Source organism: Heloderma suspectum, chromosome 11 (genome assembly GCF_057233095.1).
Source record: "Heloderma suspectum isolate Gila_16-S chromosome 11, 16-S_ref, whole genome shotgun sequence".
NCBI classification, from domain to species: Eukaryota; Metazoa; Chordata; class Lepidosauria; order Squamata; family Helodermatidae; genus Heloderma; species Heloderma suspectum.
The window spans coordinates 19,569,714-19,595,082 of NC_139468.1; the positions used below are offsets into that span (position 1 = coordinate 19,569,714).

Genomic DNA, 25,369 nt, shown 5'->3' on the forward strand with positions numbered 1-25,369 from the left:
ACCTTGCTAAGACCAACCATTAATAAATTACGGCCAAATCCAAAGAACAGTGAAATTAATTCCATTACCTATTTCCTCCCCCTCTCACCATCCTGTAGCCCATTCATGATACACAGAAATATGCTTTTGGAACTGAAGAGGTTTTCAAAAGTAGTTTCAGATACAGCATGGAAGGTGGCTGTCTAAAATTTCACTGGGCTAGTACAAGCCCCTTGCATACGCCTACGGCTTCAATCCACACAGGCTTGCTTGGGAGTAAGCCCAATTCAGCACAGTGAGAATTATTACTGCCGTCGTTGCTGTCGCTGGTTTTATCGTTGGCTTTTATTGTTGCTTTTATTGTTTTTATCGCTTTTAATATTCCGCTTTTATGTATTTTATTGCTGTAAGCTGCCTTCGGACGGCTTCTGCCCTGAAAGGCAGCCAAGAAATGTTTTAAGTAATAATAAAAAAATTCTGAGCAAATATGAACAGGATCTATAATCCATAACTGGCCAGTTCCTTTATTAGCACCAGCCAAAATGCCAGAAAAGAGTGTGGAAGCTTTTCAGCTCTCCAGTACTCTGGAACAAGCTAGAGTCTACGGTAGACCCTCCAGAAACACCCCCCCTGCCCATGTATCCCCCACCCCTGCCACCACCACAAGTGCTGAAGGATCAGATTCCTGCCAGCCCACTAAAGAGTTGTTTGACAGGGTGGTGGGAGCCTTTGCTACAGGCAAAGGAATTGTCCCTGTACACCCTCTTTCTCTGGGAAACCGCTGTGATAGGGGCAAGATTAAAGCCTCCTCTCCACTGCAGCAATCTTCATAGAATCATAAACTAGTAGGGTTGGAAGGGGCCTACAAGGCCATCGAGTCCAGCTCCCTGCTCAATGCAGGAATCCAAGTCAGAGCATCCCTGACAGATGGCCGTCCAGCCTCATCTTGAATGCCTCCAGTGTGGGAGAGCCCACCACCTCCCTAGGCAATTGGTTCCACTGTGGTATTGCTCTAACAGTCGGGAAGATTTTCCTGATGTTCAGCCGGAATCTGGCTTCCTGTAACTTGAGCCCATTATTCCGTGTCCTGCACTCTGGGATGATCGAGAAGAGATCCAGGCCTTCCTCTCTGTGACAACCTTTCAAGTACTTGAAGAGTGCTATCCTATCTCCCCTCCGTCTTCTTTTCTCAAGGCTAAACATGCCCAGTTCTTTCAGTCTGTCCTCATAGGGCTTTGTTTCCAGTCCCCTGATCTTCTTTGTTGCCCTCCTCTGAACCCTCTCCGGCTTGTCTGCATCCTCCTTAAAGTGCAGTGCCCAGAACTGGACACAGTACTCCAGATGAGGCCTAACCAGCAACATCGCTGCGACAGAGGGAAGGCTTTAACCTCTTGCACACACCCACCCCAGTGGTACTACCAAATAATTCCAAGATTAAGCTAGATGTTGTAGCCATGAGGTCTGAGATCAGTTTCAGTCTCCAGATGGGAGACTGCAGACTGAATCTGTAAGTAGTTCTGAATCCTGGCCTGTGACTCTACCCTGGATGCCTCACCTTTCCAAGGCAACAATATGAACATATTTCTCTCGCATGGACTCACAAACTTATAGCATGCGAACTGCAAAATCAACATGCTATGTTAGATTTTTGCATTAGGATTTAAACTTATATTATTTATTTATTTGAAAATGGAGGATCAACAATTGTCTGCTACTTGCTTGTTCACACTGGTCCTAAGGGCAGTAAAACCTGAAACCATCACATCGCCTGGCAGAGCTCTATTTGAATGTCTGCACACCCTCCTTTTCCATAGCTGTCGAGAGTGCCATGGCTGGGAGAGGGCCGTAGCTCAGTGGCAGAGCACGTGCTTTGCATGAAGAAAGTCCCAGGTTCAATCCCTGGCATCTCAAGGTAGGTTGTAGGAGATCTTGCTTGAAACCCTGGAGAGCTGCTGCCAGTCAGCGTCAACAATAGTGGGCTAGATGGACCAAGGGTCTGACTCAGCAGAAGGCAGCTTCCTAGGTTCCTTTATCTTCTTAAGACTCTGCCCTTGCAGGCATCCTAAGAACAATATCCAGTTAGCCTCCCCCCACCCCCAAAACCCCCTGCTTTTGCAACATCTTGCTTTCTGAAGACATCTTGAAAGGTTGTCACAGACAGGAAGGCCAGGATCTCTTCTCAATCATCCCAGAATGCAGGACACAGAATACTGGGCTCAAGTCACAGGAAGCCAGATTCCGGCTGAACATCAGGACAAACTTCCTGACTGTTAGAGCAATACGACAATGGAACCAATTCCCTAGGGAGGCGGTGGGCTCTCCCACGCTGGAGGTATTCAAGATGAAGCTGGACAGCCACCTGTCAGGGATGCTTTGGCTCAGATTCCTGCACTAAGCAGGGGGTTGGACTTGATGGTCTTATAGGCCCCTTCCAACCCTACTAGTCTATGATTCTGTGATCTGGAGATCTCAAAATCTTGCACATTTTGGGGTGATCTTTGAATTGGTCTAATAAAGGTACTGAAATAATATGGATTTTGGAATTTTTCTTATGGCCAACATGGCTGCCTTTAGCTATGGAGAGTTTGGTAACATTTCTTTCCACAGTCACTCTAACCTGGGTATAAACTTGCTGGTGTTTCTCCATGAAAATCCCGTCACTGCTCGAGGGTGCGCCAGGTACACGAAGGCGAAATGAATAGGTGTGGAGGTTTTCCTTGGTTCATCACCCTCTTGGGGGAGAAGAGATGACTTCCAGCCAGCCATTGGATACCAGACTTTTAGAAGACAATCATCCTAGACAAACCAATATACAGCAAATTGACAGTGTACAGATATAATTGCAATTTTTAATTAAAAACACACAAATAGCTGCAGGCAGGCATGAGTTGGATCAGGGCAGCAGCACTAGGGGAGGGGGAGCAGTTCAACCCCCCCTCCCAAAACTGCTATCAGCCTTGCAGGAGGGACAAAAAAAAAGGAGTGAGATACAATACTGCCAGCTCTGTTTCGGTCCTGTAGCATGCATTTCTTATGGTGAAAGTTTTAACAATGCCTTAGGGCGCAATCCTATGCATCTTCAGAGAGAGAAAAAATCCTACAACTCCCAGCATTCCCCAGCTAGCCATGGCTGGCTGGGGAATGCTGGGAGTTTTAGGACTTTTTTCTGTCTAAACATGCATAAGATTGCACCCTTAATTGATCACTGTCAACTACAATGAGTTTGCTCATGTTTGATTTAATGTACTGTATGTGGATAAGTAAATTAATCGAATGTGTCAAACACATGAAGTGAAACATTAAACAGTTAAGTATTTGCTTGGGGCAAGATTGCAAATGGATATTCTATTGTTTTAACATAATGTTGAAACAACAGGGACACACACAACAGATACACACATACGCATGTGCACGCACACCCTTTTTAGCCCTAAAGAGCCACCTCAAAACATGAAAGCTTCAACTCTGGAGCCAAACTACATGTTACGTTAAATGCGTGATTGCATCTAATCAGCTTGCGTTCTCTTAGGTACACATGTAGCTGCCCCCTACTGAGTCAGGCCATGGGTCCTTTGAGCCCAGTACTGCTGACACCAACTGGCAACAACGACTCTCCAGGGTTTCATGCGCAAATCCCTTTCAAAATGCACACATCCTCCTCAAAATGCACACATCCTCCTCAAAATGCACAAATCCTCCCCAAAATGCACAAATCCTCCCCAAAATGCACAAATCCTCCTCAAAATGCACAAATCCTCCCCAAAATGCACAAATCCTCCTCAAAATGCACAAATCCTCCTCAAAATGCACAAATCCTCCCCAAAATGCACAAATCCTCCTCAAAATGCACAAATCCTCCCCAAAATGCACAAATCCTCCTCAAAATGCGAAGCCCCCCAAAATGCGCAAGTGCCCCCCAAATGTGAAAATCCCCCCCCCCAATGTAAATATCCCCCCCCCCCCGGGCAATGCATGTTTTCATGCTTTAGCCTATGGGGAGAATGTGCATTTTCAGCCCTTCTTTATTTTATGTATTTTTTTACGATTACATTTGTGTAGAATTCTAGAAGGTAAAAAAAAAAAAAATGGTCCGCAAGTCTGAGGAATCTGTGCAAGTCAGGAAAAGCCAGTCCACTGAGGAATCTGCAGATTCACAGAAATCCGAACTCGTTTTATTCTGTTGTGGATTTCTCTGACATCCCTAGCACAGACTATGGAAAGGCCAGCAAAACCAAATGGTCTTTAGACCCTTCCTGAAGACCTGTAAAGAAGGGGCCTTAGGAACTTCTGTGGAAAGCTGATTCCGGAGGTGTGGGACCGCCACTGAAAAGGCCCTCTTCCCTTGTACTCACCAGCCTAACTGCCTGTGGTGGCAGGCAGGTGAGGAGGGCCTCTACTGATGACCTCAGATTACAAGCAGACTGGCATGGGAGAAGACGGTTCTTCAAGTAACTTAGGCCCAAACCATTTAAGGCTTTACAGGTTAAAAACAGCACTTTAAATTGGACTCGGAAATGCAGCTAGCCCGGCCAGCACAGTATTGGGGCCACATGAGCAAAGTGCCCAGCCCCCATCAATCTCTGGATGGGTGTATTCTGCACCAGGTGAAGCTTCCAAGCTGTCTTCAAGGGCAGATCCACATAGTCCAACATCACAGTAGTCCAGGCTGCTAATTAGGGCAGAGCAGCCCCTAAATTGTGATTGGCAACAGTCATAATGTTCTGTAGATTCTACAGTCTGAGCAAATAAAAACTCCCACTATATATACACACACACACACACGAAAAATGGTGAAGAGGACATCTCAACATAGGACATAGTAAATAAAATGCGACTGACAGATGGTGAATGACTAATCGGCTGAATATATATGGCAAACTGACAGTGTCTGGCAAAAGAAAAGGGAACTGAGGTCAGAAACCACATCTAGCCATTCACATCCACAAATGATCCATCCCAAGAGAGAGACATTTTGCTGGGAGTTGTAGCCCAAACCATCTGAAGGGCACCAGGTCGACGAAGGCTGGCCTAGACAGACATGTGCTTTTATTCAGTATCAAGCAGCTCCTTATATATTTGTAACATTTTCCCTTCCAGACCAGCAGCTTGCCAAACAGTAAGAAGTCCAGGGCTGCATTTGCACACAACAGTAAGCCAGAATTGTGGAGATTTCGGGCTTATTGTCCACGAGCAGCATGCTCGTGCATACTGCCTGAGTACTCCTGCTTGGCTCCTCCTGCCAGCAGTAACCAGGAGCTCACCAGTAACCAGTACAGTTACTGGTAACCAGGCTACAGTATTATTATTATTTATTACATTGATATCCCACCTTTTTTCCTCCAAGTAAGCCAAAGCGACGTACATAATCCTCCTCCTCTCCATTTTATCCCCATGACAACAACCCTGTGAGGTAGGTTGGGCTGAGAGTCTGTGACTGGCCCAAAGTCACCCAGTGGGCTTCCATGGCCGAGTGGGGACTAGAACCCAGATCTCCTGGCTCCCAGTCCAACACTCTCACCACTACACCACACTGGCTCTCAGTAACTAGGAATTCACCAGGAAGAGAAAAAAACTTACTGGAAAAAACTACAACTTAGCGTTCTGTCCGAAACTGGACTCCCGGCTTGTTGGTCCCAAACAAGCTAGGAAACCAACTTCAAAAGCTAGCTTCAGACTCTGCCGGGGAGTTTCTGGTTACTGTATCCACTCCCACATAATGTGCACTGCATGTTTGCAAGTGGACAAAAACATTTCCCTCCTGTTCTTCTCACATCTTGAAATATTTTTCTAGGGATCTTACTGACCATTTCCCTGCACACCACTTCTTGGACACCTTGATAGGAACATAGGAAGCTGCCTTATACAGAGTAAAACCATTGGTCCATCTAGTCCACTACTGTCGGCACTGACTGGCAGCAGCTCTCCAGGGTTTCAGGCAGGATTCTTTCCTAGCCCTACCTGGACATGCTGGGGATCGAACCCAGGACGTCCTGCATGCAAAGCAGGTGCTCTACCACTGAGCCACGGTCCCTCTAGGATAACACAAAGCCTCCTCCTTCTTTTGGTTTCCCATTCATTAGATTCTCACCAGGCAAGATATGAATTTGCTACAGCATACCTGTCTGCCTGATTTGGTTACTCTCTTTTAATACCTGGCATGCGTGCAGCTATATTGGTCCTTTCTCTTAGCCAAAAGGTTGAGAAGCAATTACACTGCCTATACTGAAAACATGACAGGGGTATGAAGTTAGGATAATAACACTATTAGATGAGATTACAGAGCTTTCAAAGCTAATAGATCCCAAAAAGGTATTTCTTTTTGTGTTTGAAAAGGGCAATCATTTCAGAAAGTACAGCCAACAAGAAAATAGAAGCTCCAGCCAGACTAAGAATTGTGATCACCAGTGTAAACCTAATCCAGCGACATGAAGTAAGTAAAATGGAAACTTCCTCTGGCAAAGGCAGAAAATGGCTTCCAAGACCATCTGCTTCAGTTATTTAGTCACAGAACTCTGACACTACATATGAACATGCAGAACAGATGGGGATCGACGGGAAGAAAGAGCTGTTGAAAACCTTCCTTTAGGCCAGTTACTACTAAAAAAGAATCCTCATGAAATGTAATATTAAGGGGACATAATGCAGAAGTGAAAATATAGTTGTGCTGCTTGCACCCAACCCAAAAATGGTTTCGGTTGGAAAGCCGCATATACAGCACATTTACCCTAGACAATTGTTACTCTTTGTAGGCATGGGAGACAGTGATGCCTTCTTTTTCTACATCTGGGCCTCCTAAGCTCTCACTTTATGGTAGTTCCAGGTAGCTGCAACCTGCGCACTACACAGGCCTATCAAAAACTGGTAGACCACAGCACAAGCAACAGCATTTCTAGTTTCAGCAGCAAGGGCATCAGATGCATGCCAATGGCCAACCACAGGGTCAACATTAGGAGCTGACATAGCTGGAAATCGGCCAAGGCCTACTGTCAACCCTCTGAACCTGATGGCCCTGCTGCTGCTGCTCTTGCTTGCTCTTGCTTTGCTCACCTGCCCTTTCCAAGCATGGAGGCAGTGACAAGAGTAAGGAGGTAGAATTGCCGTCTCCACTTGCCTTGCGTTTTCCTTCTGTAAGGCTACACGGATTTGGCCCAGAAAGAGGAGGTGGGCCCACTCAAAGAGGGAGACCCCACTGAAGGCATCTTGTCGAAAGGCTCCCTAAAACCTGAAGCTGGCACTGACCAAGCTTCACCTCCTTCCCATAATGATGCTGCAACAGAGACAGGTCAACTGCAGCAGCGCCCCATCAACTGGTGTCACAGCATCAGTGTACATGGTGACGAATGTGACAAATTAAGCATTACAGCAGGATGCATGTTAGAAGGTGGTGGGGAGGCAGAATTTACCAGCAGATTCCTGGATGATTTGCAGTAGACCAGCGAGGGTTCCTCTCCCCAGCAAAAAAATCAGGCGCTTGGAAGCCCTGAGCTAACAGATGAAGATTTGTACTTGTCAATGCAGATGAGCCAGAGGCCTTCGAGATGTGTTGGACTGCAACTCCCATCACTCCCAACCAGCATGGGCATTGTAGATCCATTGAAATCCATGGGACCTAGGTTGTTGTTGTTCAGTCGTTAAGTCGTGTCTGACTCTTCGTGACCCCTTGGACCATATCACGCCAGGCCTTCCTGTCCTCCGCTCTCTCCTGGAGTGTGCTCAAGTTCATATTCATTGCATCGGTGATGCTATCTAGCCATCTCATCCTCTGCTGTCCCCTTCTCCTTTTGCCTTCAATCTTTCCCAGCATCAGGGTCTTTTCCAGTGACTTTTCTCTTCGCATTAGGTGGCCAAAATATTTGAGCTTCAGCTTCAGGATCTGTCCTTCCAATGAGCACTCAGGGTTGATTTCCTTTAGAATGGACTGATTTGACCTCCTTGCAGTCCAGGGGACTCGTCAGAGTCTTCTCCAGCACCACAGTTTGAAAGTATCAATTCTTCGGTGCTCAGCCTTCCTTATAGTCCAGCTCTCAAAGCCATATGTTGCTACTGCGAAAACCATAGCTTTGATTATACGAACCTTTGTCGGCAAGGTGATGTCTCTGCTTCTTACTATGCTGTCTAGGTTGGCCATAGCTTTCCTCCCAAGGAGCAAGCGTCTTTTAATTTCATGGCTACAGTCACCATCTGCGGTGATCTTAGAGCCCAAGAAAGTAAAATCTGTCACTGCTTCCATTTCTTCCCTTTCCATATGCCAGGAAGTGATGGGGCCAGATGCCATGATCTTAGTTTTTTTAATGTTGAGTTTCAAACCAGCTTTTGCACTCTCCAATTTCACCCTCAGCAAGAGGCTCTTTAGATCCTCTTCGCTTTCTGCCATGAGGGTGGTATCGTCTGCGTATCTGAGGTTGTTGTTAATTCTCCTGGCAATCTTAATTCCAACCTGTGATTCATCCAACCTGGCGTTTCTCATGATGTACTCTGCATATAAGTTAAATAAGCAGGGTGACAATATGCAGCCTTGTCGTACTCCTTTCCCAATTTTGAACCAATCAGTTGTTCCATGTCTGGTTCTTACTGTTGCTTCTTGACCCTCATACAGGTTTCTCAGGAGACAGGTAAGGTGGTCTGGTACTCCCATCTCTTTAAGAATTTGCCAGTTTGTTGTGATCCACACAATCAAAGGCTTTAGCGTAGTCAATGAAGCAGAAATAGATGTTTTGGGACCTAGGTTAGTCAAGACTAATTTGCCCCACTGATTTCAATGGGTCTGCTCTAAGCATGAATAGTTTGGATCCAACCTTTTTTCTTTTCAGTACACATCCTCTGCCTTCTCACTGTCAATCCCTGACTTCTTCAGTCAAAAGGATCAGGTAGCAGGAGATGGGAGGGGCCTGTGCCCGAGACCCTCACGAGCCACTGCCAATCAAAGGCCAGAGTAGAGAAGACTCAGCCAGATGGACAATCTGGTCTGGTAATAAGGCCATTTCCTATGTTTCTCTTTCTGTCGTCTCCTAAAAAGACAACCCCCCACATCAATAAAGTAACATAAAATATGAGAGCTAAGTGATGTTGTCATCATTGGTGAAACCCACCTTCAGCGGCAACACAAATCAGTTGTGAGTCCTGACCCACTATTTTTATTATTTATTTATGTATTTACATTATTTATATACCACTCCACATCAAAGATTTCGGCGCGGTGAACAACAAGATAAAATAAACACCATATTAAAACATTTTAAAAGAAACAGATTCTGAACTTAATAAACCGCGGCTGTCACTCAAGGAAGGCCTCTCAAAATGACATCTTCAGGAGGAGCCAAAAGCAACACAACACAATGTTGGCACCTGTCTGACCTCTACAGGCAGGGAGTTCCACAGGAAGGGGGCCACTACACTGAAGGCTCTTTTCCTGGTGGTCTCCAGCCAAGCCATGGGTCCATGTGGAAACACCAGGGACTAGCTGAAGACAAATGAATTAGAATCAGGTGTCCCCAAACTTTTTGGGTCAGTGGGCACATTTGGAATTTTGGAAGAATGTCATGTGCACTCTCAAAAAATAGCTGCCAATTCGGGGCTTGCTCATTCATAAAATGGCTGTCGTGGTGGGCATGGCTGGTCACAAAACACTCATTTCCCAGAAGGCAAACCAGGAAGATTAAAAGAAAACTCCCCCAAAAACTGAAGCACAAGGCAGAGGCTGGTCTAAATTCCAAACCAGAAAAACACTCCTTAGAACCGAAGTAAAGATGGCAGTGGAGGGCAGGACTTTGCTTTGTGGCATGCCAGCCTCACAATTAAAAAAAAAAAAGAAGAGTAAAAAAAAGCTTAAGAAATAAAATTATGACCAGGAGGGCAGAAAGCCTGGTGGGTGTTGAGACTAGACACCACATCGGAGACCTCAGGTTATTAGATGCTACATGGGTATTTCATGTCAGAAACACAACAAAATGATTGTGTACATAATACAACCCCTGACACACAGCAAAATGGGCATTTGCTTTTTATTACCCTTACCTTCCCAGCTGTTGCGAAATATTCACCATCTGGTGACCATTCCATCAGATGTACAGACACTGCAGTCCTGAAGCACAAAGCAAGAAAAGAGAGCACAGGTTTCAGTTTAAGGGGAAATTACTACTTGACACAATCCCTACTGCAAATGTGATGGATGCTTATAATGTCAAGGTAAGTTCGCTACGGCAGACTAAGTTTACTTTCACAATCAAAACCTTGTTGCGCTCACAGAGCAAGACAGGCTGAAATACTTTAGGGTGCAACCCTCTCGATGTGCCCTCAATGACTGTAAGCCCCTAGACCGGGGGGCTCACGATCATCCTATGCAGGGAGGAAGGAGCATTGGAGGCAATCTTTGCCTCCCCGTCTCCCTGCCTTGTATTTTTTGCTAGACGGGCTATTTTGTCCATCTAGCAAAAACATTTTGGAGGGGAAGGAAGGAGGCTGGCAGAGGTTCAGGGTAGCTCATATCCTGGACTCTGCAGTCTCCTTTCCTCCACTGAAACAACCCCTTCCCCCCCTCTCCAAGGTCGCGTTCCCACTTACTTGCAGTACCAGACACATTTCCAGTCATTTAGAACAGGATGGATTTTATCATCTTTGACCTCAATGTCAGGTTCATCTTCCTCCTCCTCCTCTTCTAGGATATCACTAGACGGAGGGGCCCATAACTGCAAGTAATCCGTTGCTGTCAGCAGACGGTTACCTGGAAGCAGTGGATGTTTAAGTGAAACAGAGAACAATACAAATGATTCTGTAGCACTGACATCTGATGGGGCTTTGGGTAACAGGTACTGGGGGTTGGCAGGGTGGATTGTATTGTACAGAAATACAAAGAAAGAAAATTATACTAAGGGTGCAATCCTACACATGTTTAGACAGGAAAATATCCTACAACCAAGTCCTACACGGCTTGCTGGGGAATGCTGGGAATTGTAGGACTTTTCTTTTGTTTAAACATGCATATAGGATTGCACCCTAACACAAGTAGCTTTTTTGCGTGCTATAATTATATTCAAGGTTATTCTGGAAGTCACATCACTGGATGCACGATTACTTCACAATTAACTTAAAATGTATGGGGAAGATCAAGTCCCATGTTGCTTCCTTCCTCTCCCTGCAACACACAAGATTATTGCCCACCCCCCTTCCTGATGGCCCCCTCCTGTGCTATAAAGCGGGGGAGGGCAGAAGGTAGCTCTCCTACCTTTTGGACTTCAACTCCCATCAGCCCCTGCCAGCATGGCCAATAGTCAGGAATGTTGGGAACTGAAGTCCAAAACATCTGGAGATCTACTTTCTGCCCACCCCTGCTATAGACAAGAAAAAACAACAACAACAACAGTGTTTCTGTGAGGGCTGCGTACAGATTGCTGCGCATATGGTACATACTGGATCAGGCCTTGCGTTTCTAACACCTTTCTTCATTAAAAGTAGCACACATCAATATGAATCTCTTTTTGAAATGGAAAACAAAATTCTTACTATAGAAAGAACTCACTGAAAACACGGGTGACGTGGATAAAGAATCCATAGGCCTGTTCACACGTAACAGCAGCAAACTGTGGGTTAATTATCGCACAATTTGCCCGGTTGTAAATCCGTTAATTAGCCCACAATTTGCCGGGTTGCGTGCCTGATGTTTGCTGCCACCACTTTGCGTACTCAACCTATGATCAGTCAGACACTGTGGGTTTTTCATGGGTTGAACAACCCACAGAACAAATTGTAGGTTAACTGTGGGTTGTTTAACCCAGAATAACCCATAGTGCCTGGATTTGGACATCATGAAACAACCTCTGATTGGGCTGATCAGAGGCTGATTATGCAAAGAGCAACAGCATGTGCCAAGCATGCAACCTGACAAATCGTGTGTTAATTAATCCACAATTTGCCATTATTATGTGCAAACCAGGTCTTTGTCTCCCAAAATTCTGATGACCCTTCTGACTTTAAGCCAATCTTCCCCAACCTGGTGTCCTCAGATGTTCTTGAAACAAAACTTCCATCACCCCTGACCACTGACTATGCTGGTTAGGGTTGATCTAGAAGGTACCAGGTTGGAAAAGGTTGCTTTAAGCACTCTTTCTGTGGCAGGAATGGCAAACCTTCTTATACTCTTAATGTGTGGCCCTGGGTCTGTGAAGCCATCCACCATTTTAAATTTCCCACAAGGCCCCAGAATGTCCAATGTCACATTGCTCAGGGGCACTGTGGGAAATTAAAACGGCGGCTTCCTAGATTTAGCCACTGCCACCAGACAAGCCACAACCAGGGCACTGGGCGGGCAGATGAGAGAAAGAGTGCGCTGACAGGTACCAATGTAAGAGGGGGCCACTTTGCCAGGGGCTCCCTCTACCCTGGAATACATCTTCAGTGCAGCCTATGCACATGGGCATTTATACATGCCCTCCCCCACCCCACTCACATTAAAGGTTCTAAGCATGGCAGGAAATACTGTACCCACTGCATGTACCATCTATATGCTAGAGTTGTGTGTGATCTAAGATACATACTTGCTGGAGGCATGGAGAAAACTCCCCGCAAAATGATTTCTACCTGTTCTTTGTTCAGACTGGTGGGAACCAAAAGATCTCCCCTGAAGGAGACCCACCCAGTAGCATATTGCACAGTTACACATATTGAGAACCCACTTAACATCCCTTTCATGTTACCTTGAGGGTCCCATGCTAAGTTGAAGGTCATAGAACTGAGGAAAAACTGTCCTGTCTTCAGCCATTGACATTTCAGCTGCTGCAGTGTAATATAAAAGACAAATCATTCCTCCAGGGCAAAAACAACACAAGGGACAACATTTTATTTATTTTTTGCACAAAGCTAGAAACCTGCACTTCAGATTTTGTCATTTTCTACAAATCCGTTCGACAAGATGAAGCAATTACATTGCCGCCGAACAGTATTCTTCGATGATAACGATTAACACCAATAATGCACCCCAATTAAGCACCTTTCAAGTAACAGAACACAGTTGCGGCTCTGGCATGAACACAACCAAAAATGCACTCGCACTCCTGCTGTTCTGCATGAATAGCTAATTTCTCTGTACTTCATTAAAGAGGAGGGGAAAATTAGCTTATGTTCCATTACTGCATTAGAAAGGGCAAAATTAAAGATTTGCATAGAGAAAACGGGTGTTTTCCTGGTATAAAAAGATTTACTTAAAAACTCCCCATCACAGTCAGACCTGTCTTTTTAAATAACATGTCTGGAAAATTAAAAAAAAAAAAATGTCTTTGATCGCAACTCTACATTCCACAGCCAACTGATGTTGGAAACCATGGGCCACCACTGTACCTTTGCAATGGTGATGGAGAGGTGGTTCATGCCTTCTCATGGCCAGACTAGCTTCGCAGTGATGCCCCTCCTCTTGGGATGCCTCTCCTACGTTGGCTTCCCAGAGTGGCTATCTTAATGGAGCGTCTTAGCCTTGCCCCTAATTTTTCCTGCTTGGCTTTGTGATGTGCCTTAGTGTCTCTCAAATCACATTCCTCTTCCTCGGAAACTTGAGTTCTCACGGTGCGGTGAGGGGGCAACGACTCAGTCTGGGCCATCTGTTTGTCAAGGTCTTCTGAGGAGTCTCTCCCAGCGTCTTGGCTCACTAGGGAGGGCCCCTCCCCTGGCCTTTGACCTAGCTGCTCCAGATCTGCTTCAAAGTCGGTGCTGTCAGACATCTCAATGCGCTGGGACTCATCTTTGACAGTCAGACCCCATCACTGCAGGCTTTTAGAAAGGCCCTGAAGACCTCCTTGTTTATTCTGGCCTTCCCCTGATTATGTTTCATGGGACTTTTCTGCTCTGTAGCTGCAATTATTTGGTAGGCATTTAGTAATATGGGTAGTTTTATGAATCTTCGTGGCCTTATTACTCTGGGAGTTTTAAAATATATATTACGACTATTATATGAATTTTAATATCATAAGCTGCCTTGGGAGGGCTTTTGCCCTGAAAAGTGGCCTAGAAATTTCTTAAATAAATAAATAGTTTACAGAGCAATCCTGTGGGGTCCTTGGGAGAATGTCCCACCGGAATCCCACTCCAAAACTGTAGACACTCCTACGACCTCGGGAGGGGGCTCTGTGTTCCAATTCCTCCCCCCGCCCCCTTGCAGCTGCTGCGGAAAGAACTGTGGCAGCTGCTTCTCGAGAGACCTCGGATTACCTTGCAGATGTCAAAAAGGGGGCATTCTGGTGGGCAGGAAAGTGAAGGGAAAGGAATGGCTGGGATCTGCTCAATTCAGTGGTCTTTCCCACCCCAGCCTTGCTCCTGTCAGTGCAATCTCTCCAGATGGGCACAGAGACCCATCTAGAGGAAAAAATAAAAATAAAAAGGAGCACAGAGAGGTATAGGATACTCGGAAGCCTCGGAGATTGGAGGCTTCTGTTTAGCGAGCAGCAATCGCACAGGATTGCACGCAACATAAATAAATCATTGAGTAGCTGATGATGATTTCAGCAGCCTACTCCCACGCCACAGCAACCATCTGCCCAGCAACCAGGCACTGAGTGGATGGTTGTTGACAGGAATATGCTGCCTCCAGTATCAGAGGCAGTATGCCTATGTACACCAGTTGCTGGGGAACATGGGCGGGAGGGTGCTGTTGCACTCATTATCCTGTTTGTGGGTTTCCTGTGAGCAGCTGGTTGGCCACTGCGTGAACAGAATGCTGGATGACATGGACCTTGGTCTGATCCAGCAGGGCTCTGATCCATAGTTCTTATGGTGCTAGCTGTTGCACCCCACACCTCCCAGCTAACCTTCACAGCCCCTCTAACTTCTATCGCCACGCTGTGGTGGAAGGCGGATTCACCTAGCACACCGCCTCGCTGGTTGTCACTGCTCCACTGCAAAACGGTGTTGGAAGGGGTCCCTTCACAGGGGAAAAGTGGCAGGCAGGAGGGGGTGGCATTTATCTCTTACCCCTCCCAACACTTCCCCTTTGCAACTCTACTCCAACTGGGATGCCAAAGAGCCCCATCTGGAGCCCCAGCTGTGGGAAAAGCAGCTGGAAGGGGGAGTTGTAGGATGAAAATGGCTGGTGGGAGAAGAATTAAGCACCCCTCCTTTTGCATGCCACTTCTGCCCTGCAAATTGCCCCCTTAGAGCTCTGCTTTGCAGAGGCGAGCCAGCGAGGGGCTGAACGTATGAGCTGGCTGTGAAATGCATCATTGAAATGCTGTGAAATGCATCGTTGAAATGCTGTGAAATGCATCGTTCCAGCCTTAGTAATGATGATTCAGAGAGAGCCGCTAGGAATACTGTTACCTGCTCCAAGAAAGTATGTATGCATGAAATTTATTTATATCATATAATAAATACTTACACAATTTCTCTTATGGGAATTTACCCCAAGGGGCTCAAAAATGCACACAGCATTTCCATAAGAGGCTGCAATCTAAAGCAGAGTGAGTGAACAAAAAGTTAAGAGAGTCTATACAAATGCAACACTGAATATTTTACTATTTCTAGACACAAACGCATTTCCTACAAAGAGCTATATATAAAGACAGATTCTGACAGAAAGTAAATTTATACAAACATCACTTGACTGTTGTACCAGAGGCTAGATTTCAAGGGATACGCTACCCTGAACCACACTCTTTTGCCTACTCAAAGAAGATCTTTCAAAACAGAAAATGTTAACTATTTCCTACACACGTAAGTTCCAGGGTGGCTACTAGAAGGTAAAGTCGTGCTTAATTCATTAAAAGGCCTGAACAATTAGCTAACTTAACCTACTCTAGAGCTCCATAGTTGATCCAAATCATGCACAAAATAATTGGGAAACATGGCTGTTCTATTCAATGTGATATTGAAGGTAATACCACACGAACACAAATAGAAACATACAGCTGTCCCCCATCAATGAGGAAGCCCTTAGTTCCATGTACACACACAGAGCTCTGACCCGTACAAGAGGGCTGCAGATAGTAGATCTTTTAAAACTTCACACTGAACATGGTTTCGCATTATGTATGCAAGCAACAACAAGCTTTGGGCTCATGCGTTCCCCCTCTCCTTTCCTCTTGGAGCACAGCCACAAGAGATCAGAAGCCTTCACCTCCACTTTTCAACTAACTAGAGTTCCCTGTTACATCCAAGCTCAGGGGGAATCTGGTTAGTTTAAACTACATTTTGTTTGAACAAGCCAGGATCAAACCGCAGTTTATGATCCTGGCTTCTTCAGTAACCATAAACTGACCGGATTTCGCCTGAGCTCAGACACAAAGGGAAGTTAAAAAGCTAGTGAGTTTAAAAGCAGATGTGTCCGATCCCCTTGTGTCTGTGTCAGAGGGGAGTGGGGGAGGAACACACAAGTTCATGACCATAATGCCAAACCACAGTTTAGCGTTACATCCAAACATGGCAATTCTCTCTGCATTGGTGTGATTTCAAGGTCCGTTTGCCTTAAGTACAACCTAAGTACAACCTTATACTTAGGTTGTAAGTATCAATTAGGTTGATACTTACAACCTAAGTATCTGATTGTCACACCTGACAATTAGATATGGAAGAAGGGGAGTGATTTACAAGAACTGAGAACATATTTGGATTGCTTTTTTTAGGTTGTATTCAAATCTGCGTGAGCAAACATCTACTCAGGCAATAGGACTTTCCTGCCCCCTTTTCTCTACTACAACCCCCTGCACACAAGCAGCCCCCCCCAAATGCATTTCCTGAAGGACAGAAGACCCTAAGGAAAGGCCTGGGATGTGGCACAAGGGACTGCAGTCAGAGTGGAGAAACTGGACAGTGGCAGCTTGTGCAAGCAACATCTGACCCGTGCAAGTTGCCCCTGGCCAATTTTTGCCCATTGCCCCTCTGGAGAAGCATTTTTTTGGGGGGGGTGTTCAGGGGACTGCAGGAGGGAGGAGGAATGCCCCACTGCACAGCAGACTTCTGCTTGCACTTGTCTGGATGCAATCCATTGCATTGGCTGATTTTGCTAGCTTTTTAAAAAAGAAAAGATACAGAATTCCGAAATACAGTAAGGAAAGGAGCAATCCTATGGCCACCAATCAGCGGCTAGACAGCCATAGGATTGGTTGGTTCCCTGAGAACCGACCTCCAGCCCTTTCTGCGCTGCCTTGTAGGCAGCGCGGATTGGCCCCACACTCTGCGCTCGGAAGAGCAGCGCAGAACGGGGAAAACGGGGCATTCCTGGGGGCGGGGCAGTCGAAAGTGCCGGTACGACACTTCCTATGTGTGGCCGCCCCTCTCCGTGCTCCGAGGTCCCGTGGCTAGACAGCCAAAATCAGCTGTCTAGCCATGAAAGCAGGGCACCGGGAAAACGGAAAAGATCCACTCCTCACCACTCCTCCCGCCCTGCAGTGGATAGGCAGTTGCCCCTGGGGTCAGGGGTGACCATCAATCCACACAGGATTGCTCCCTAAATAATAAACAAAAAGGATTCTGCCCACTACATTTTGGGGAGAGTGTACTTTCAGGCCTGAATTTGTAAGCGGTTCAGTCATCTGAGCACAGATCAATAAGCAGAAGAATTATGGTCAACTTTGCTGTGTTAGCATCACACAGAAAATCAGATTAAATACTGCCAGGGCATTTCTAAGCAGCTCTTTGGGATGTGTGTCCTTTCCCCCCCTTTTTTTCTTTACAATGTATGTATTCTAACCATGACTAATTTTATTTTATTATTTACTTCCTGTATTTTGAAATCTGTTTTATCCAAGGGACATTTGACACACGACTGGTAAAGAAATAAGCAAGGCAACTAATATTAAACCATTTTCCTTGACAAATTTTCAAAGGGTTGAATCATTAATACAGGCTGGATGACTATTACCAAGAGACAACCTCAGTTGATTCTTTAGAACTTGCCCATAAGCAGCGAATGAAGGCAACCTAGAGTACAACCTGTGCATGTTTAGGCAGAAAAAAGTCCTACAACTCCCAGCATGCTCTAGCCAGCCATGGCTGGCTGGGGCATGCTGGGAGTTGTAGGACTTTTTTCTGCCTAAACATGCATAAGATTGCACTGTTAGATGGTTTTAAAAGGGGATTAGACAAATTCACTGACACTGCGGCTATCAATGGTTACCAGTCATGTTAGTTATATTATCAGCTCCATGTTCAGAGGCAGCATGATGCTAGGGAACATGAGTGGGATGTTGTATTGTGCTTGTGTCCTGCTTGTAGGCTTCCCACAGGTATCTGGTTGGCCACCGTGGTAACAGAATGTTGGGCTAGTTAGGCCACTTGGTCTGATCGAAAGGACTCTTCTGAGGTTCCTTGCTTCAGAAATGTTGTTTTTATCCATACGTAACCTCATGCACTTTTAATGGAGAAATCAATCAATCAGCTACAGCAGATGTGACTGGTTGATTAAAACTTTTAAAAACTGGGTTGTAACACTAACGTACAGTTTCAACTTCAGTATTTTAAAGTTTGTGTCCCCCCAGCCCACCCACCCCCAATGGAACATTCCCCATCTCTCAGCTGCTTTGAACTCCTTACCCTTCCTTCTTGGGAGCACTCCACACAGCTGACTTGGATGTTTCCATGCTTAGCACCAGGAATAATTTGCACACATTCAAAGTCATTTGCCAGGATAACAATATCACATCCAGAGCCATAGGCCTAAAAGAAATGTGTCAAAAAACACAAAACACTGAGCTTCTTGTTAATTTAAATCACGTACTGCACAAATGTGTATTTTATTGTTAACTTGGTTTCTTATGTTTCTCGTACAGGAAGCAGCAATGCTACGGACAGTATTCGTTTAACTTCACCACTGCAGTGGATAAAAATCAAGGATAAAAATTTTTGATTTGTTTTTAATTTAAATGAGAGAGAGAGAGAGAGAGAGAGAATGTAAATACCAAGTGTATCTTAAATAATAGCTATGTTATATTAAGGGTGCAATCCTGTGTGTATTGAGATAGAAAAAAAAAGTCCTAAAATTCCCAGCATTCCCCAGCAAGCATGGCTGGCTGGAGGATGCTGGGAATTGTAGGACTTTTTTCTTTCTAAACACGCATAGGATTGCACCCTTCAATAATCTGGATCTAAGCATGTTATCCCTAAATGTCTAAACAAAATCAATGCCTCTATCAAACAGATTATAAACTATTTTTATAGTTATATTGGACTGCCACTCACACAACAGACTTCTTAGTTTCATCCCCCCCATACACCCTCAAATCTGCTATAGAGTGTCCCCCAACTATCTGGAGCAGATTTAGAGGGTTGGGAGGGGTCTGCAGGGGGAGGTGGGAATCTGTTCCCCTGGCAAACAAACACGACTGGATACAACCCTATATCGTTTTTATAACTTTATGTACACATAATGAAAGAACGAAGGAGCGGTATGCACAACTCTAAAATAAAATAAATAAACATTCAGTTAAATGAGGAGGAAATGAAAAACCAATTTGATCATTTATCAAAGATGAATATTTCCATTCTATCTACCAAACACTGGCATTACATTTTCACCCAATGAAAATCAGCAGCTCTAGTCTGACCAGGAACTCTCTCCCCGCTACCACACGGATGTTGCAAAGCAGTCAACCAACTTCAAGGGAAATTGCGTCTAACATTGCAACATGACCGAGATATCCAAGTTTGCAGCAACTCCCACAACCAAACCTGGGAAACTCTAAGAGAGTTTTCAGACCTCTGACAGGCCTATAAGGCTAAGCTTCCTTGGAAGAGCAATAGCATTCAAACTGCTTTAAAATAGAGCCATGCAGAGCCTTTGCTCTCGAAATGTTTTCAGTGCAGAAAAGGGTGGGGCTTCTTGCCCTCTCTCTGAATGGGCAATCATGAAGCCAATCAGATTTGAGCATACCAGATGTGCTCCTGTTCTTAGCCCCACCCTCTTAAACATCACTGGGAGACAGGGCCATTTTCACTGTCAATAAATGTTTCAGCAAACGGCTCCCAGTTCCCTCCCCGCTTTCAGCTCAGATCTTGTTTCAATGTATGGCAGCGTCCCACATTGCTGGAAATCAAGATGCACCCTACCGGCATTACAATCTTTTTTACACCAGGTCAAGACATTCATTTTTGCCCAGGCACTTTAAATTAGTTCTTATTGCCTCTATCTACAGTTTTATGGCTTTGTTGCTTTGAATTATATTGTATTTATTGTATACTACCCTGGAAGCCATTGGGATGAAGGTCGTTCTGGCTTTTAAATAAACAAATGGAAGATGAACCCACACCATCTTTTATACTTCCTGGAATGCATGTGGCCACATAGAAAGGATGAATGTCCGGTTTATCAAAATGTACCAAAAGATGGATTTATCATCTCTAAATTAATACAACATTTTTGTATAGCTTCAGACCTATTAAAACTACAGCAACATCAATTTCAGTATATGAGAATTTTCTGTTCCTATCGATATTATTTTACTGTGTGGCCTTTTTCTAATTATTATCTTTAATACGCTACTTAGCTGCAGTCACCATATTTCAGGTTGAATCTCATTACAGAAAAGCTATGTCTAAAGAAGAGGTGATAATAACATATCCTTTGCTACTGCAGCTAAGCTCCTAACCATCAGAGCTAAATGAAAATAAGTACAATAATAATCCCAGTTGTGATATCCCCTCTTCAGAAAGTTCAGAGAGTAGTAAGGTTAAAAAAACAACAACAACAAAACAACCTTTAGGTTTAGAAGCAAAACAACAAAAAACTGATGAGTGAAGGTGTGACAAATTCATTTTTTCCTCTTTAAAAATATATGTGATGACACATTTGAGCATAAGATGCTTCTTTGATGCCCAGTATTCAAACAAGATAAAAAATAGTTCAGTGTTCCTTTCATCTCAGAGTTTCTAGTAATTATGATGCTAGATATTCAACGTATCCTAAACATCTTAATAAACATTAATCAGCATTGAAATTAGCCTCCTGCCTGGGGCAAGCAGTAGCTGCCTCCCTGTGAGTGGCAAACTATTCTGTTGTCCCAACACGTAAAGCTTAAGGGTTGTAACAGCAGCACGTACCAGCTGGTACAACAGTCTGCATCAAGCCACTGCCTTGTAAGCAAATGACCCTCTGGTTCACAGACTTTGAGTTCATACTTCAATATATGTTGCGTAAATCCATGTTTTTGATTGATTGAGTGACTGATTGATTGATTGATTTATAATATTTCTTGGCCACTTTTTAGGGAAGAAGTCCTCTCAAGGCAGCATACAGCAATAAAACACATAAAACCGGTACAATATTAAAAGTGATAAAAACAAAATAAAAACAGTAAGAACACAATAAAAGCAGCAATTAAAAACAGCCATAAAAACAGCCATAAAAACAGCCATAAAACCCAACAACAAAACCAGCAATAAAATAGCAACAAAAACCGCAACATCAGCAACCGTATCAGGAGAAAGCCAGAGTAAAATAGTATGTTTTCAAGACCTTCTTAAAAGCCTGCAATGATGGAGCATGGTGGACCCCCAGTGGCAACTTATTCCAGAGGTGTGGGGCTGTGAAGGTTTGAGGCCTACAGAGGCAAGGAAAAAAGTCAGGCCTAAAGGCCTGGCGGGGTTTTTTTTTTGTTGGAGGGGGTATCCCTGAGAGGAGTAGTTCCATTTCTCCAGGTTTGAAACAGTACTTTTGGTTTTGAGGAAGAAGGGTATAAAAAGAGAGAGTCAGAACGATCAAAGGAGTAAGAGCAGAGTCAGGGAGACCAGAGCCTGAAGAGGGAGCAGGAAAATGCAACCTAGAGAAGTCAAAATACAGCTAAGGTAAAGGAACTTGTGCTTTGCAACTTTTATTTTCTCTTAATGCCTTTTGTACCATTCAGCTCTATTGTGTAAATACCTTTAGTTGTAATTTGCTTGCTTTAATTTACCAGTAAACTGTTGTGGTTAAACCCTGTGTCTAGAGTGCCAATCAGTCTACAGCCTAAATCCCATGTTACTGGAAAGGGGAAGGTAAAAGAAGGAAGGTGGGACTCTTAAGGAGGCAAGAGATCCTTAAGGAGTTGCTCAGGGGGTCCAGGTCATAAGGAGAACCCTGACAGGGACCCATTGAAAAGAATATATTTTAAAATACCTAGTGCATTTTCACTGACCAAAAAAAGGGGGGACATAGCATATGTACCAGGTTTTACATTCAACCAGATTCCATGATGCCCGAGAAAGGAAAATGGATCACAAAGACAGAAGGAATCAAATGAACCCATCTCCATCTAGGTTTGTACCATTAACCCTGCCTAGCAGTAGCTCTCCAGTATATCACCAGGGTCTTTGCATGCCCTAGCACAGATCCTTTACCAACCTTTTTTCCCCTCAATAACTGCATGCAGCAGTGGGTGGCAGGTGGGCATGGTATGGCCTTCCTTCTTCTCCCTCTCTCTCTCTCTCTTTCTCTTTCTCTCTCTCTCTCTCTCTCTCTCACACACACACACACACACACACACACACGTGCCATCTCAGTGCACAAGGAGGGGGAAATATAAATCTCTCCTCCCAGCATGTAGAGATCCCATCATGTCTTGCCAGGTGACTGACACTTGGAACAGCTGAGGAGCATTTAGATTTGCATTCACAGCCTCCCAGCACCAATCAGCTGGGCATGGGAAGGTGCACGATGGAACCTCAGTCAATCAGTGCTCTCCCTGGTTAATTACAGCATAATCTGTGGAGGGGGGAGGGTGTCAGTTGAAGAGGGGGCCCGCTGGCTAGATGCAATCCTCCTAAATGTGACCTAGTGGGACCAAATTTGGAACTTCATGCATGCAAACGTACTGCACACTCACTGCTAAACTGTAGAACTATTTGCCAATTCACACCTTGGTTTCTCCATGATACAAAATCAACATTCTTTTTATGTTAGCCTAAGGGCACAATCCTACGGCCGCTAGTCAGCGGCTAGACGGCCATAGGATAGGTCTTTCCCGGGAACCAATCTCCACCCCCTCCCGCGCTGCCTCATAGGCAGCGCGGATCGACCCCAAACTCCACAGTTGTAAGAGCAGCACAAAGCAGTGAAAATGGGGCGTTCCTGGGGGCGGGGCGGGCAGAAGTAGCTTTCCAACACTTCCTATGCAACATTCGGCCTCCACTCCCCCCCCCCCGACTTCCCGTAGCTAGACAGCCGAAATCGTGGAGGGGAAGATCCCCTCTGTGCTGAAGCGTGGAGGGGAGGATCCCCTCTGCACTTCTCCTGAATTCGGAGGTTACCGCCTATCCTGATAGGATTGCACCCTAAATGTCCTGAAGACTGTATTGTGGTAAACCGGGCTTGAAAAAAACAACTTGCCTTGTCCCCTGTGACAAGCAGAAATCACCTCCAGGCAACCAGGCTTTATAGAAGAAGGTTATCATTTTTTTGTTAAAGTAAATTTGCTAAAGTAAAGTAGTAATTTTCGTAAGCATGCATTGGCAAAAAAGGTATTAACATTGTGTGGGCTAGTCGTTTGTCTGGAATTACTTGTAAGGCTGCAGTAAATTCTAAGCATTCAGTAAAACTGGTGTTTGTTTTTAAAATCTTCCGAAGCATACCACCATCTAACATAAAAGGGAAAGAACAAATACATTTTGGAGCAGTGTAAGAGGGGAAGAAAGGAAACACACTTGAGACGATTTCCAAAACCCAGAAATGCCAAGGAAAGCGAGGCCGTCTCTTGCAACCATTATGACAGCGGTGTGTGAGCTCTGCAGATTAAAAGGCTCGTCAGAGGCAAGAAGCACGAAGCGAGCAGAAGGGCCTCCCACACAGAGAATCTGCTCTGCTTTTAGTCACACTGCTACCTGCAAGAGAAAACTGGATGAAGTTTGAAAGCTGACAGAGCTAGGATGACTTGCGAGGTGCTCCAAGGCAAGACAGATAGCATTTTGCCTGCATTAAGAGCCAGCCCCTTGGCCCTATCCAAGTCAGTGGTGAAGATCTAGTTGCAGGCAGTGGCCAGCTTCAGATAAGTACAAGCAGAGAGAGAGACTCTTTCAATAAATAAAAAGGCAGAGCAGTGCTGCATCTTAAATAGCACACAGGCATGTAAGGTTCCACTTGCCAGGGGCAGGAAAGAACCACCTTCAGGTAAGCCCCCAAGTAACCAATCCGTCTGTGCTCCGGAAGCCAAGGCACCTGTTATCAAGCATGGCAAATGGCTGCGTGTCCACCTTGGGAGACAGGCAAGCAGGGCCAGCCCTACCATTAGCCAAAGTGAAGCAGTGTGTTGTCCTGGCTGGGGGCGTTGAACTCTTAGGTTAGAAGTGCCAAGATAGTGATAAATCAGACTCAAAGGTTTGCTTACAAGGAGACTTCATTGAGTAAACTACAGCACACAGGAGTACCCAATGGTTGGATCAGACAGCTTCTCTGAACCCAGAGCCATGGGGTACAATGGCTCTTATACTCTACAGCAGAGCTTTCCAAACTGTGTGCCGCAACACATTAGTGTGTCGCCGGCAGTGTGTAGGTGTGTTGCGCGAAATTCAGAAAGTTGTGCGGAAGGGCACCGCGGCGCTCCCTTACGCGCGTTTGCTTCCCTTGGCCCCTCCCCCGGAACTTCCTAAAGCAGCTAATGTTAAAGGAGCTAAGCCTTAGCTGCTAAGGCTTAGCAGCGAAGGCTTAGGTGCTTTAACATTAGCTGCTTTAGGATCATGTGGCACCTTGACGTAGGACGCACATGATTGGCGGTGTTGGAGCGGCACGGCGAGGAGTGTGGTAACGCTGGCTGCATGAGGAGTGTGGAGAATTCGATGTTAGCGGAGCAATTAGTTGAGCAATTTGCAATCAGCTCGGGCGAGAGGCTTTCCCGCATCCTCAGTGCAGCTGTAGGGCAGCGGGGGAGAACAATGGCCCGCTGGACGCCCCCAGAGTAGGGAGGGCTGCACCGGGCAGGTGAGGAGCTTCGAGCCTGCGCTCCCCGGAAAGGTAGAGGCGCGGGGCGAAGAGAGGGGAAGGGAGGTGCTGCCCTGGGAGCAGAGCTTGGCCGACGCCAGTGTGGAGAAGTGGCAGCGGCCACCAGCCCTGCGTGGTTTCGGGCGTGCCCTTTGCAGACTTCTGCACCGCGCTGCCGCGCGGCCAGGCCAGCGTAACGTGCAGGCGGAAATGCCGCCTGCGACTGCACCGAGCGGGCTGTCTACCATCTTGGCCAGTCGGAACGGAGCTCAGTGGAGGCCAGAAGCCTCAGAATCAGTGTGCTCCCAATCACCTGGGCGAGTGCAGCTGCAGGCTGTCACCCAGTCAACCCACCTGCTGCTGGCTGAAGGGAGGCCACCCTCCCAAACCCACTGTGGCAAACAGCAAGCCACCCACCACGTGGCACTTATGATTTGATTTCTGCCATTTATTTTCAACAATGGCAAAGTTAAAGACACTGAAACGTGGAAGCTTAAAAATGCTTGATGACGAAATGCGAGTGTCTTTATCTAA

At 45.5% G+C, this 25,369-nt stretch overlaps 1 protein-coding gene and 1 non-coding gene across 6 annotated transcripts in view; both read right to left on the reverse strand.

Moving 5' to 3' along the window:
- DMXL2 (Dmx like 2) overlaps nucleotides 1-25,369 on the reverse strand; it is a 123,924-nt gene that overhangs the window by 82,077 nt on the left and 16,478 nt on the right. For all 5 annotated transcript variants that reach the window (XR_014785352.1, XM_084817103.1, XM_084817102.1 and 2 more), the window contains exons 2-7: nucleotides 18,487-18,609; nucleotides 15,335-15,406; nucleotides 12,669-12,747; nucleotides 10,540-10,699; nucleotides 9,994-10,060; nucleotides 2,597-2,775 (exon numbers count right to left, since the gene is read on the reverse strand). Coding sequence is in view for 4 of the 5 variants with exons in the window: in XM_084817103.1 (XP_084673229.1) it covers nucleotides 2,597-2,775; nucleotides 9,994-10,060; nucleotides 10,540-10,699; nucleotides 12,669-12,747; nucleotides 15,335-15,406; nucleotides 18,487-18,609 (680 nt within the window). In the remaining variant the exon portion in view is untranslated. The remainder of the gene's footprint in view (nucleotides 1-2,596; nucleotides 2,776-9,993; nucleotides 10,061-10,539; nucleotides 10,700-12,668; nucleotides 12,748-15,334; nucleotides 15,407-18,486; nucleotides 18,610-25,369) is intronic.
- Nucleotides 5,939-6,009, reverse strand: TRNAA-UGC (transfer RNA alanine (anticodon UGC)). The gene has a single exon. It is a non-coding gene; the product is annotated as a tRNA-Ala (tRNA).